At 38.4% G+C, this 13,809-nt stretch overlaps 1 protein-coding gene across 7 annotated transcripts in view; it reads left to right on the top strand.

The window, feature by feature from the left end:
• The window catches only part of tnika (TRAF2 and NCK interacting kinase a), a 97,979-nt gene that overhangs the window by 12,045 nt on the left and 72,125 nt on the right, over positions 1-13,809 (top strand). For all 7 annotated transcript variants that reach the window (XM_067364172.1, XM_067364173.1, XM_067364175.1 and 4 more), the window contains exon 2: positions 2,902-2,967. In XM_067364172.1, the coding sequence (XP_067220273.1) occupies positions 2,902-2,967 (66 nt within the window). The remainder of the gene's footprint in view (positions 1-2,901; positions 2,968-13,809) is intronic.

The raw sequence follows: 13,809 nt of genomic DNA on the forward strand, positions 1-13,809 counted from the left end.
GTTTGCTTGAACAACAGAAACCTGAGTGATGTGCAAGGTTGTTAACTCCTCTCTGCCTATCACACTCTCACTTACAATTTGCACGCTGACCCTCATTTTCAGATGAACCAAGGCAGGAAGGTATTCAGGGGGAATGTGCATCCTTCCTCTCCGAGAAACAAGAAAGAAGGAGAAATAAAGAGCGAAACACATTTCCATAGACACAATGACTGACATGTCTGCTGATGCAGCCGGAGAAAAGGGCCGTCCTGCCAGTCTTGTCAGACAAAGAACAGGCCCAGCATGAGATGACTGAGGTGAAGGAGAGGGGGGAAAGAGCCATGAGACCTCTGTGAAGCAAAGAAGGGCTGAGTAAGGAAAATAGTCGAGATACCAGCTGTAGAATGAAGCAAACCACAATAGATTAATCAGACGGAGATGTATTCTTTAGCGTTCACCAGTATTTTATTCATATATATACGCGCAACAGTACAATTGTGAAATATTACAATTTAAAATGACCATTTTTTTTCCATTTCGGTAAATGTTATTTAATGCTTTTTTTCATACTGTACACTAAAAAGTTGACATGTTTCCATTTAAACCATTAAAAATATTTGTTGCCATTTAAAACATTTGAATTTAGTTAGTTTACACTGGATTTCTTCTTAGTCGGTCATGGCGAGTTGTCATCTAGATTAAGAGAAAGTCATGTGTGTGGGGCTGAGAGCTTGAAGTGGGTTAGTGCTCACCCCTGCTTGGTCTACTCATCCTCAGCAGTCAGTGTCATGTGATCACAGCTGACTTCCCCCATGCCTTTTGATATGGTGTGATTTGGGATCATGATCTACTTAAGAGCTTTTATTACAAATGGCCCCATGAACTCACTGGACAGACAGACATCTTTCAGCATTGACAGTGAAGGTTGTTGAAGCAATTTCAACTAAGCTCTCTGTGTTGAGACCACCTTGGCGTGAAATGGAGTTTGGGAATGGCCATAAACCCAATTGTTTTCCTCTAATGTTATGGAAACAGCCAGCAGTCACTCAGAATTGACGGATCCAGTTTTTACCCTGAGGGATACTAGCTTGAACGGCTAATATTACTCTGTATAAATAGTGCAATTTTAAAAAGAAAAAAAATTCCCATCTACTGATTTTTGGTAGTAGCAATAATTATCAATATTTTGTCTAGAGCCTGGTCTGAAACCCAGAATAGTTGTGTTGAATTAATGTTGGAAGCACACCAAAGAGGAAAAGGGTCAACAGGTTGACTAAATGATCTTAGAAAGCATGTCTATTGATGTGGACTTATGTGTTGCCAGAACAGAAAATGCAGACTGGTAAACTGCTGATAGAAGCATTGTTGGGCATTTGTGCAATATCTGACCACTCTTTCTCACTTATCATAGGATGTGTTGTGGCACTGGTTTCCCAACGTCCTCACAGCCTCGGCTAACAGACAGGCCACATTTCCGATCAATTAAATGTTTAGTTTCACAAGTGTTGTTGTGTGGACTGTCTATGGTTGGCAGCTTGTGTGAACTACACTGCAGCTTGCATTTTTGTTTTTTGCCAGTCAGCATAAGGATAAGATATTACTCATCCCAAGAGAGCCAAACCATGTATTTGCCCATCAGCCTTTTGTGTGAATTATAAGCTGTTTCAATTCGTAAGGTTTCTACGTGTTGTGCAATAATTCCTACACTCTGAGCAGGGGGTATATGTAGAAATTTACTTAACTTGACAAAATGTGTTTATTAGTTACCATACACAGTTTAATACAATATACTCAATCTGCATGACTCAAGCGTTGTTTGTTCCAAATAATGTTATATAATAATATAACATAACATCTAAAAGCTGTTTTTTGACTAACAAAGTTTTCAGTTCTGAAACTTACAGGATATTCTTATAGTATGATGACCTCTTATATTTCAAAAGCTCAAGGAAAATTAGATTTCTCAGTTCATGACCCCTTTAACTATTAAGAACAGGGTGTGTTGTCAAGAAATTGAGTCTCATTTCTGTGGAACACTACTGTGCTAATGTGACGGTTTATTCTTGTCTGAGTTTGAAATCTTGCTGTCTGTCAGTAGTTCTCAATGGAGCGTTTATAGCAGAAAACACGTATACACACAGTGCTGGTTTTGTCCTTTTGAGTAATGTCATCTCTAAAGATATCACTCCCTTTTCACCGTTTTATCATAACAGCTTTCTGATGGACAGAGACTGGTGATTGTGAGTAGGCTTTTGATATTTAGGGTCATAAACTCAACCAGGTGGTGTTAGGTTGAAGAATGGCAATGAAATGGCCTGTCCTTTCTGTCTGCATAGACTCTTTTATTTACAGTTTCTTTATTTAGGTGTTAGATTGAGTGTTGGATTTGAATCTCACACTTGGTTGGGTGCTGGTCATGAGAGATAGTACACAGCAACAGTTGTGTGATGGAGGACACCAGGGGTTTTTGTGTTTTGTGTGAGCTGAGAAGCAATTAACTTGCTGCTGGAAACATTGTGCTGTTTATTAAAGTCAACATGGAATCACAGTTTATTTACTTGATACACGTTCCTGTTGTTATTGTGAATGATCAGTGCGCATTATATAAAATTATTTGCTCGGCAACAACTCTCCTTTCTGTGTGATGTCAAGTCCTCTTTTTTTTTTTTTTTTTTTTTTTTTCTTCAACCCCTCCTCTTCTAACATTATTTTTTACATGAAGTCCATGCCCCCATCTGCAGTTAGTTTGCGATGGATAAAATTAAGTACCTTCCTTTTGATTAATACTTTTCACAGTAGATACAGCACATTACTCATAAAATGAGTTACGAAAAAAGAAATGTCACAAATACCTCAATTATGCTATCAAAGTTTTATTTCTCTGTTTGTACTTTTGCTGACCATAAACTCTGTTCTCTTTAGGACCCTGCTGGAATATTTGAGCTGGTGGAGTTAGTGGGCAATGGCACGTATGGTCAGGTGTACAAGGTAAGAAACTTTCATTGTATTTTTCCATAACATTTTTTCTCCTTGGCTGCTTTTTGAGCTAAGGAATCCAAAAACAAAAGGAATGTGAGGTCTGTCTGGGGTTAAATATCTATCTATATTAGGGCTGGGCGATATATTGCATGCGTTTGTCACGCGCATTTCGTCAGTAAAGCCGGTTCCCTGATTACCGCAAAATCACCATCACCTGCTTTCAAATGGAGCGCCATTTAATAGACAGAACCGTAGATCACTGACGAGCTACGCAATATCACGTTCATTATTGCAGATGAATTGCCTTCGATAATGAACGTGATATTGCGTAGCTGGTCTGTAATCTATGGTTCTGTCTATTAAATGCCGCTCCATTTGAAAGCAGGTGATGGCGATTTAGCGGTAATCTGGGAACCAGCTTTACTGACGAAATGTGCGTGACAATCGCATGCAATATATCGCCCAGCCCCAATCTATATTACCATTTCAGTCATATCTGACTCTTGGTGATTCCATGGCTTTTTCTTGCAAGAGGTCTTTCCCCAACCCTCCTCATTACATGGCATGGAAATGTGCAAACTCCATACAGAAAAGACTCCTGGCTCAGTTGGGGCTCGAACTGGGGACCTTCTTGCTGTGAGGCGACAGTGCTTTCGACTTAAAAAAAATAAATAAATAAATAAACAAAACATTTATTTAATCATTTAATGATCCACAATTATTTCCAAACCCATGTGATTGTGGTTTCAAGAGTCAACCAATGATATTTAAGAAGACTTTTATAAAGTGTTCAAGTCATGTGGAATAATGTTTCCCTTATGCATGGGGTCCAGTGAGGCTACACCAGTTCCACCCTGTGTGACATGGTCACCACTGACTTTGACAGAGAGCTGCATCAACATTCTGCTTAATGTCTCATTTTTGGTTCCACGAAAGAATGTCGTTCAGGGTGAAGTTGATTTTTGGGTGAACTCTTCCTGTAGAACTGAGCTAGGGATATCCTGATAGTATTAAACAGTTCAGTCAGATCAGGTCTTTGCACAGTCCACCAAAACAGCATGTGACCACAAATCTGCTCCATGCTGCGGAACCATGACATATTCTGGGGAGGAGTAGACAAGAACGATGAGAGGGGTGGCCATGAGATGGATGGGGAAGCAGTGGAGGAAAAGAGATGAGATCTGGCTCTGTGCCTTGGTTAGCAGATAGAGCCTAAAAGAAGTTCTTCAGTGGGTGGAATGTGATAAGAGAGTGTCTGATGTACATGTGTCTCTCTTTGCCTTGAAGCCGCCAACACACACACGTTTCAGATTTGTGGAGCAAGTCGATCTGTGCTCAGACGAGGAAGTGAATCTCTTTCACTTTGCTTCTTTCTGGTCACTTAGGCAAATTGGAACGACAGAAGAGACTCACTTTCACATCTCAGACATGCAGAGCAGGCCTGAGTGAACAGGTGTGCGAGGATGAACCTGGGTTGGTGTACTATAAACACGCCTAATCCAATTCAGCTACAACTTTCTGCACCACCATTAATATCCCTTGCTCTGGATCCATACGGCACAGGGAATTATTTTACCCTGGCTGTTAAAGAGTAATAGACAAGGCCTAGTGGAAGTAAAGGTCATTCTGTCTTTGTTTATGGCGATAACTGCAAAAGGCCATCGGACCATCTAGATACAGTAGGGTTTGAAAGTAAGACTGGCATGATTCAGGGGCACTGTGAGAGGGATTTGGACCCGTTCATGGATCCATCACTTACCCAATTGACCCAGTGCAGCATTTATGCCATTGATTAATTTGCAATAGCGTAGAGTTCCTCTTAATCAGGGATGTCCAATTTTGCTTCTGGAGTGCCAACATCCTTCAGAGTTTGGCTCCAGCACACCTGCTTGGACGTTTCTACTAACCCTAAAGACCTTAATTAGGTTCAGGTGTGTTTAATTTGGGTTGGAGCTAAACTCTGGCCCTGTCCCATATGGCACACTTCATGTGCACTTTCGGTCTTGTGGACTTACGATGGCCGCTGTGTGCGCGTGTCCGTTAAGTCCACAATACCGTAGGGTGTCCCATTCGTCATTTAAGCTTAAAGAAGGGTGCTCTTGAGCGCCCCCTTTGCGGCTGCTATGCTCCCTCGATGCGCACTTCTGTTGAGCCTGCAAGACTGTGAGCTAAGCAGAGGACTAAACCCGATAGTCAAAGCGGCATTACGTCGTGAAAGTGCAGACTAAGAGGAAGACCGTGAGGGTTTAGGGTTCCATTTGGGACAGGGCCTCTGTAAGATGGTGGTGACTCTCCAGGAGCTGGATTTTTACAACCCCTGCTCTTGAGGGAACAAAAGAACTGTGATTAAACAAACCAGTCATGCTAAGTCTGTTTTCTAACCTTTCTAATTTTATTTCATTTCGAGTACTAAGTTTTTTTTTTGTTTTTTTTTTTGTTGTTGTTGGAAATGTGACTCAGTAAAGCAGGGGTTGCTCCTGAAGCACATGGATACTGCAAAGTTCAGCTCCAAGCCTTATCAAATACAGCTGAACCAGCTAATCAAGGTTTTCAGGATTACTTGGAAATAACAGATAAGTGTTGGAGCAGGGTTGGAACTGGACCGGTATTGGCTACCCCTGTTGTAAAGAAATCTTAATGTTTAACACGTTTAGATTAGGGGTAGCAAACCCTTTTCCTGGAGGGCTGCGCTTCTGCAGAGTTTAGATTCAACCCGAATCAAACACGCCTGATCACGCTAATCAAGAGGTTCAGTATTACTTGAGATTAACAGGCAGGTGTATTTCAGCAAGGTTGGAACTGAAGTCCTCCAGGAGCAAGGTTGGCTACTTCAGATTCAGACACTTAATTTTACAACTTTTGTTAAAACTAGCAGAATTCTTCAGTTTAGCCTCAGGGCAGGTGAAGTTGTTGCCAGGGCAGGTAAACATTTAATAAAAGTCTGTGAGCTCAGAAAACCTGGGGGTAACATGTACCGTCCTATTGTTTTGAGATTGTATGCTGCGTAAGAAAGTGAAGGACAGTCGATTCAAGATCTGCCTGTTGAGACACTTCAAACCGCCAGTGAGCACCTTTCTTCATCTCATTCATAATAGAGCAGCAGCAGTTCTTGGAAAGACATGTCCGCAGACGTATCCCTGAGGTCTGACTGTCACCACCTTTCCTACACTGAGGCTGAATTTTGGTGTGGGTCACTAATTCTATTGTCACATCCAATTTATAATGACTCCAACTCTTTTTACCCTTGCTCCATCTCTGTCTGTCTGTATCTTTATCTGAGACCCACAAATATCCTGGTTGCTCATGTGGTTGGTCAGACAGGAACTGATATAACTGAATGGCATGCTTCTGAGCATTTGGTAGCTGATACTATGCCTCCTTTTTCTCTTAGCTCAAGCCCACCAGGACAGTAGTAGTTAGTGATCTAAAAAAACAAACAAACAAACAAAAAACTAACAGCAATTCATCATTATGAGTATGGCTAACTGAGTTAAAATATGTTGAGAAATATATTAAATTATTTTTGTTTTTAAACTCTCCTCTTATTCCAGTGCAGTCAGGCTAACTTTGCATGAATAATTTGTCCAAAACATAATATCAAGTTAAGAGATCTAGGGTTGTATGTCTTATTCTGTGACTTTACTGGGTGATCACAAGCACCCTCATACCCTTTTGCATAGCTCTCAACAGGGCTGTCTACACAGGCCTGCCGCTCTGTCCAAAGTAGGACACAAAAGAGGGGATTAGGGCCCCACTTGGCATGGGACCCTTGGAGGAGAATTAAGGTTTTTTTGAATTAAGGAGTTTGTTTGCATCAAGATTTTCAGCTCTTTTTGGGACAGTACTACTTTTGTTGCAGGAGAAGATGCACTTTAGACAAAAAGAGATGTGTCCACTTCTGAAAATGCATCAGTAACTGCAGGGGCTCATCTGAGAGCAGAATCCTGGTACTCTCAAGTTATTTTGGATGACATTGACCTATTTTTGGCTCTGCTGCTGGATAAAAATATCTCTATCTAAATGTCTTCTTGTGGAGTAGAGAGACACCTTGTCTGAGCAGAGGCACCTGCTCTAAAGACCTGTGTTGAAAAGCTCTCAACTCATCCCTCTCAAGCCCTTTCTTCCTTTTCTATTCTTAATTTCTGTCTTTTTTTTTGTCACAATATGTGACAATCACATTAATGCCAGCATGTTGAATATGTTTTTGTTGTTTTTGTCTATCTCTAAATCTTATTCGAAGGACAGTGCGTTTTTAAAAAAAACAAAAAAACAAGCTTTTTTTGTTGTTGTTAAGATGGACTTCATTGTATTTTTGATTTGAGATGATTTGGATCTTGTTGACTGTGTTGTGTCTTTCGCAGAGTATTAGGAAAATGTCAGCAGTCATTTGTATTAAACCAAGCATGAACACGTCATGCTATGTCGCTTGAAAATCTCATTGTTTGTGGGCAGTCTAGATAAAATTCCAGCCTTTAAAATATTTTTCTTTAGTAGACCATTATACGGCAGTTTTACAACTCCTCTTTCCCCATGCACATAAGAGCCTTTGAAACGGGTCAGAATTATGCCGTTGAAGCTGAAATAAATCGCATCACATCGCATTGACTCATGAGATGAAATCACTTCAGAGCTCAATGGCACCGCTCATGCAGTCATGATCCTGGGTGGAGCAACATTACCAGAACTGAATGCATTTGCCCTGTTGGTGTGTTATGCTGTTATGTTACTGATTGTGACTCAGCACAGATTCTTACTGAGCTTGTATGTCTCGGTTGGTTTCGGGTCTGTAGGGTGATGTCTGCTGTGAAGTCACTCAAAGACTTTAGTCCTGATTCCACAACAGTGACGGCATGCCAAATTATGGTGTACCCTTTGTTAAATAATTAGATCAGTTTATCCAAAGACCGAAACCAATGTATTGTCTTTCTGTTTATGTTCTGATTCAGCCAGTGAAATTTCAACAGCAATTTTCAACAGCAATTTAGATTACCACAGCAACACAATCTTTATTCAAAAAGTAAAATATTACACTCTAAAAAATGCTGGGTTAAAAACAACACAAGTTGGGTTGAAAATGGACAAACCCAGCAATTGGGTTGTTTTAACCCAGCGGTAGGGTTAAATGTTTGCCCAACCTGCTGGGTAGTTTTATTTAACTCCACTATTGTTTAAAAACTACTGTATTGCTTAATTAAAATTAACCCAAAGTATGTTGGAAATGAACATTTATTAATGTTCAATGAATAATTATTAAACAATAAACATTTATTAAATTGCTTATTAATTTATATTAATAAACTATTAAACTATTACATTTATATTAATAAAATATTAAAGCTTATTAATAAACATTCACCTTTTGTCTATTATTGTTGTCTCTAATTGCATCTGGTTTTTATTTTCCCAACTATTTTGGGTTCATTTTAAGCTAGCCATATAGCAATTTTTAAACAATAGTTGGTTTAAATGAAACTACCCAGCAGGTTGGGCAAACATTTAACCCAACCGCTGGGTTTGTCCATTTTTCAACCCAACTTGGGTTGTTTTTAACCCAGCATTTTTTTTTGTGTAGAATTCATAATTTTAATAATATATAGCAAGTAAACAACTATTTCCCAAGAAAACAGTTCTTCAATTCTTCATTCTGAATACATTAATACTAGTGCTGTTGCAATTATTCAATCTTTTCCTGTTTATTTGAGAACCAAGATAATTATACATGTTAAATTTCAGTCACATTTTGTCATCCCAATAAGGAAACTGCAAGCAAATATAGAAATGCAATAAAACTGACATTACTTTTTTTTTTTTTTTTTTACTTTTTAATGGATATTTTTTTAGTCATAAGAGATAATCCTACATTTTATTGTATGAATCCAATTTCAATGTGACTTTACATGGGTTCTTCGGGTGTATTGTCTATTAGGCTTAAACTTTAAGTGGAAAATTTAATTATTATTCAATTATTTTTTGACAATTATCAGGCAAAATTACAATTGTAAGTAATACTGATTGGATGCTTTCAGAGTTTGACCATGAATCAGGCCTGTAAATAGCAATTACCTCTACAGTATTTTCCTCTAGGCTAAGCCCAACTTTGTGTTCAACATCCTAGTTAAAAATCCGTTAAAAGCTGCTGACAGGCTTTCAGTATTTAACTTTCATTAGCAATCACCCACAGGTCACTTGATCTCACCATGCTCCGTTAACATCTGTGCACAGTGTCTCAGCTAATAAATATGAGTCTGCCAAAGCTTGTTTCACAATAGTACATGTTTCAATTAGATCAGCATTATCTAATCTTTCACTATAATGCACAAGCAGTCATATGATTTTGTAAATCTGTTGGAGCAGTAATATTTTGACTCAACACTAATGTTTCTGAAACCAGACCTGCTCTGGTATGATTCTTGATGAATCATAATGAAGCAAACATTCACATGCTTTATTTTGAAATAAATTGTCTCAAACTGTGTCTGTTTTTGTGTTTTCGAAATTTCCGCACTTTGGTTATAATGATGTTCCAGATTTACATCAGTAATATAACAATTGCTATGTACTAGTCATAATGTCCTATGTTGCCCTCTCAATTTGAGGCTCAATATGGTGCTAAATATTGAGTTCCATTTTAGAGATGCTTGCCATGTAAATATTAACATTTTTATGTTCGATCAGTCATGACCAGATCAAACATTTTGCTTAGTTTTATTCATCATTTAATTTCAAATTTTCACATGCACCAAATGGTGGGGTGGGGTGTGGTTTGTCATGCCTATACTTGTCCCTGCCAGAAGCCAACTCTTGAAACGCCAAACGGATGGTACACTGGAGGCTTTGCAGTCACTCAAAGAATGGCATTTGTGCTAAGGGAAACCAAGTAGGTGTTTTTCTGGCACGTTTTTGACCAGAACCCTGCCCATACAGGAAAGTGTATTCTGCAGTGCCGTTATTAACTGTTTTGCATACTTGTGTGATTAAGCATTGTGTAATTATACCAATTTTAGAAATCACAGCTACGAGAAATGACACAAAGACAAAGTAGAGCACTGTGAAATTAATTCCCCTCCCATCATTTGATTTCCTTGAACATTACCTGTCAAGTTTTGACAGATTTGACTGAATTTGAGTAGCTAATGTAAAAGTATTTTATGTCAACTTAAAATGTCCTGTGGTGTGGATTTGGTATATTCAATCTAAAACAACTGAAATTACATTTTGTTCATTCTTTTATAATTATTAGGCATGCAGCATTTATGAGTTCATATCTACTGATATGATTTGTACTTTGAAAAATCTAAAACATCATGAGAAACATACATTGGGTAGTTGATGCATAATGTAACCTTTTGTTCTAAAGGGTATTGCTCTAATGTTTATTCATTTAGTACTTATATTAGTTTTTTTTTTTTTTTTTTTTTTTTTTTTAAGTGAAAATGGTTACAATAAAGTAGCGTTTGACTAGTAGTGTTTGTAAATGTTTTTGAAAGACTAAAGGCTTGACCTATAAGATGACGCTAATGTTCCTAAAATTTGTCTGAAAGACCTTCTAGGTGGATTTCTTTATTTCCCCCTCTCTCTTTGTCTTGAAGGATGTTTCACCATTAGACCACACAGTCTCATTGTATTTATATCATCATGGGGGATAAAAATTGCAGTTAGATTTATTAGCTCTGGCCTACAACCATCAATCTTGCACTTCAAAAAAACACATTTAATCTTGTTCTCATTCTGTCCTCCCCTTTGTAAGTTAATTCCCTTTATTCCACAGTTCTCAGAAGCAGAACATCTGTCGTTCTAATACATATTTCTCTTTTTCTTCCTCTGACTTTGTTCTCATGCGGTTAAACACGCTACTACTTTTATATATAGCGATTTCGATTCGGTAAAAGTTCCAAAGATAGAAAAGATTGTAAAATCTGAATAATTTAAAGCTCTTCCTCAGAGCCTGTTGAATATTTCATAAGGCTTTTCAGTGCTGAGGTTCTGCTCTAACACACATATTTGCTTGTGTATGTTGCCTGTTGCTAAAATTCAGCGAGAGGGAATGATGAGCTCAAGCGGGGAAGCCTTGTTAATTACGATTCTTACCCTGTACATAATTCATGCCATGATAACATGGAGAGGCGGTGGAGAACAACGAAGACATGGAGGAACCGAAGAGGAGGTGGAGGAAGAATGTTGGGTTTGTTGCTTTGGTTTCGTTTGTGTCTAACTAGAATTTGTTGGAGGCAGCTCCTTGGGGGGGCAAAGGCAAATGAGGCGTTTGTGGTGTTCGAGTCAGGCCTGTGATGATGAGGGGTGATTAAGTTGCCGATTGCCCCACTGCTACAGTAATTAAAGCAGCTCGCTATCACTGCTGTGCTCTGCTATTTGCCCATTCATGGAAATGCATGACTGGAAGGGGAAGAAGTAGTTTTAAACAGCCTGAGCTCCTCTACCCCTCACCAACAGGTCCCCTGAATGACAGATGGTGTGCATCCTGGCGTTTGCCCGCAATGCTCTAAGCGCTCGGGCATGAGGCAGTGCTTCTTGTTGGCATGCGAGTTCCCTTCTCCGCCTACTATGGAAAAACATTTCCTAGTCATGAATGAGAAAAGCTTATATTTCCTTATTGGTTCCTATAACTCATGAGTCGGATTTTAATTGACAATACTGGTGAACTAATGCATTGTTGTTCAGGAATTAGGCAGAGGCCTTATGGAATAAAGAAGGCATTTATTCATCTTCCTTGTGGCAGTGTGTTCCACCTGCTCCCCCAGCATGCTTTATTATTATTTAAAAAGCTAGATCGCATAACGCCCTGAAGATTAGGGGCAGATTAAAAATGAATATGTAATCATTTTATCCATATCCTTCATGATTGACCGCTTTCATTTGCTAATTTGGAAGCATGGATCAAGGAGATTTTATGTATTTATCTTTCCTTTGGTCTGATATGATAGCCTCACCTTTGCCGGAAAGCATTAAAGCCCTAAATTTGATATCTGTCTGTCTTGCAAGAACATTCACAAGCTCTTTTGAAGTCAAATGCGGTTTTGGAATAGCTATAGTAAATTGAGGCTTTTGAAGGGTTTTACAATATGGAAGTATCTAATATATAATTTAGGATTTAATCAAAGTCATATTAAAAAACTTTTTATATACATTCAAAAAAATGCTGGGTTGTTTCAACCCAAATGTGGGTCAAATATGGACAAACTGTTAGATAGATTTTTTTTTTTTTTTTTAACCCAGCAGTTAGGTATGTCTGTATTTGACATTTATATAACATTTATATAATAGAGCAGAAAAACATACTGTTGTGATAACACCTCAACGTACTCAATCTGAAACTCGAATCAAATATTTTTTTTAAATCTGTTAATTTACATGAATCATCCGAATGTTTCACAAGGATGAATTGGATATTCCTATCCAGCTTGCTCGCTCTAAAACTTCAAGTGCAGTAGGACAACGTGTGATGTTATAAAATGTTAAAAAAGCTTTGACATGTTACATTGCTACTGGTTAGAAAAAGCCTTTTACTGAAGAAACTACAGTTAGTATTTTGAAACAACATTTTCATACTTTTTATTTGGTTACTCCCAACACTGCTGAGTGCAGTGAGACACAATTCCTGTTGTTCATGACACGGCACTTTTACTTCTCAAACCAAAGCTGAGGCAGCGGCTAATCAAATATTTAGGAGATTGTTTGGTGGCGTTTGTGTGCATGTTATGAAGGAAAGAGATAGACAAGGCCAGACTGGTGCTAACAATTTCCCTTCTCTGTGACTGCAGTGGTGTTCGTCACGTGGGTTTATTTTGTTTTAGTGTCACATGAGGTTTGTTGTTGCTCAAGTAGTTGGTATTGCACTAGTCCAGCACAGCGCTTCCCCTACGTAAACCATGTTAAGAGCAGTTCATGAAGAGATGTCTACCAGTAGCTCATCCTGTTGTTTGTGTCTAGAAGATAATGAAGCATTGCTAACTTACTTTGAAGGGAAGCTTTGCTAGCTAGCTTAATGTTTTTCCAATTAAAAATGTTTAAACCTTCTTAAAGCAAGCTACAGTATTTCAGAGCATAATTGTATGATGCAAATTGTTTTTCTTGTTTCATGCACAAATGTAACTAATTTTAGCTGGGGTTTTTCTTAAACAATTTAATAATAGGATAAGAAACGGCAAGAATTGCACTTGCACAATTTTAAATATTTCAATAATTTAGATGTTTATGGGTGTTCATAAATGTATTTCTTTTGTTTTTCGCATTCCTGTACATATATGTAATACGCAATTACAAACTCTCCAGTTCTTGTGTTGTCATGCAGTGCAATAGTTAATTTAGAAAGCAAAACCACAGGCCAGACTAGAACAGAAGCAGCTGACCTTGAGGAACAGTCTGCTGAAAGTCTGAGTTTCTCAATGATTGTTTTGGCTCTATTTTGTTGTCTTTATATGGATGCAGTGGATCACTTTTTATGCTGACTTTGCCATTCCCTTTTACATTTTGTTTTGAAAAGTACTCACAAAATATGCCAGAAGGACATTTGCTGACTTTGATTTTTGCTTTGACTGACAGCACAAAGGGAGAACCTTGATACTTCATTTGATTTATTAAGCAGTGTGCTTTACACCCATGACTGTGTATTTAAAAGCCCTTTATGTGTCATAAAGACTTGGGGACTTTGTCACTTCAGTTCAGTGCTGGATCTAAACCGAAGATCTCTGTTCTTATTAAGAGTTGCTGGATTGTGACTGGAGTCAGTGCTTCAGTGAAGATGGGCGTCTGGACTGTCCCACTCCCAGCCACAGGCTCTCAACTGGAAAGACACAGACGTGTAGTGATGATTTCATTATTGTCTCATGAACC

The sequence above is a fragment of the Chanodichthys erythropterus genome, chromosome 16 (genome assembly GCF_024489055.1).
Source record: "Chanodichthys erythropterus isolate Z2021 chromosome 16, ASM2448905v1, whole genome shotgun sequence".
NCBI lineage: Eukaryota > Metazoa > Chordata > Actinopteri > Cypriniformes > Xenocyprididae > Chanodichthys > Chanodichthys erythropterus.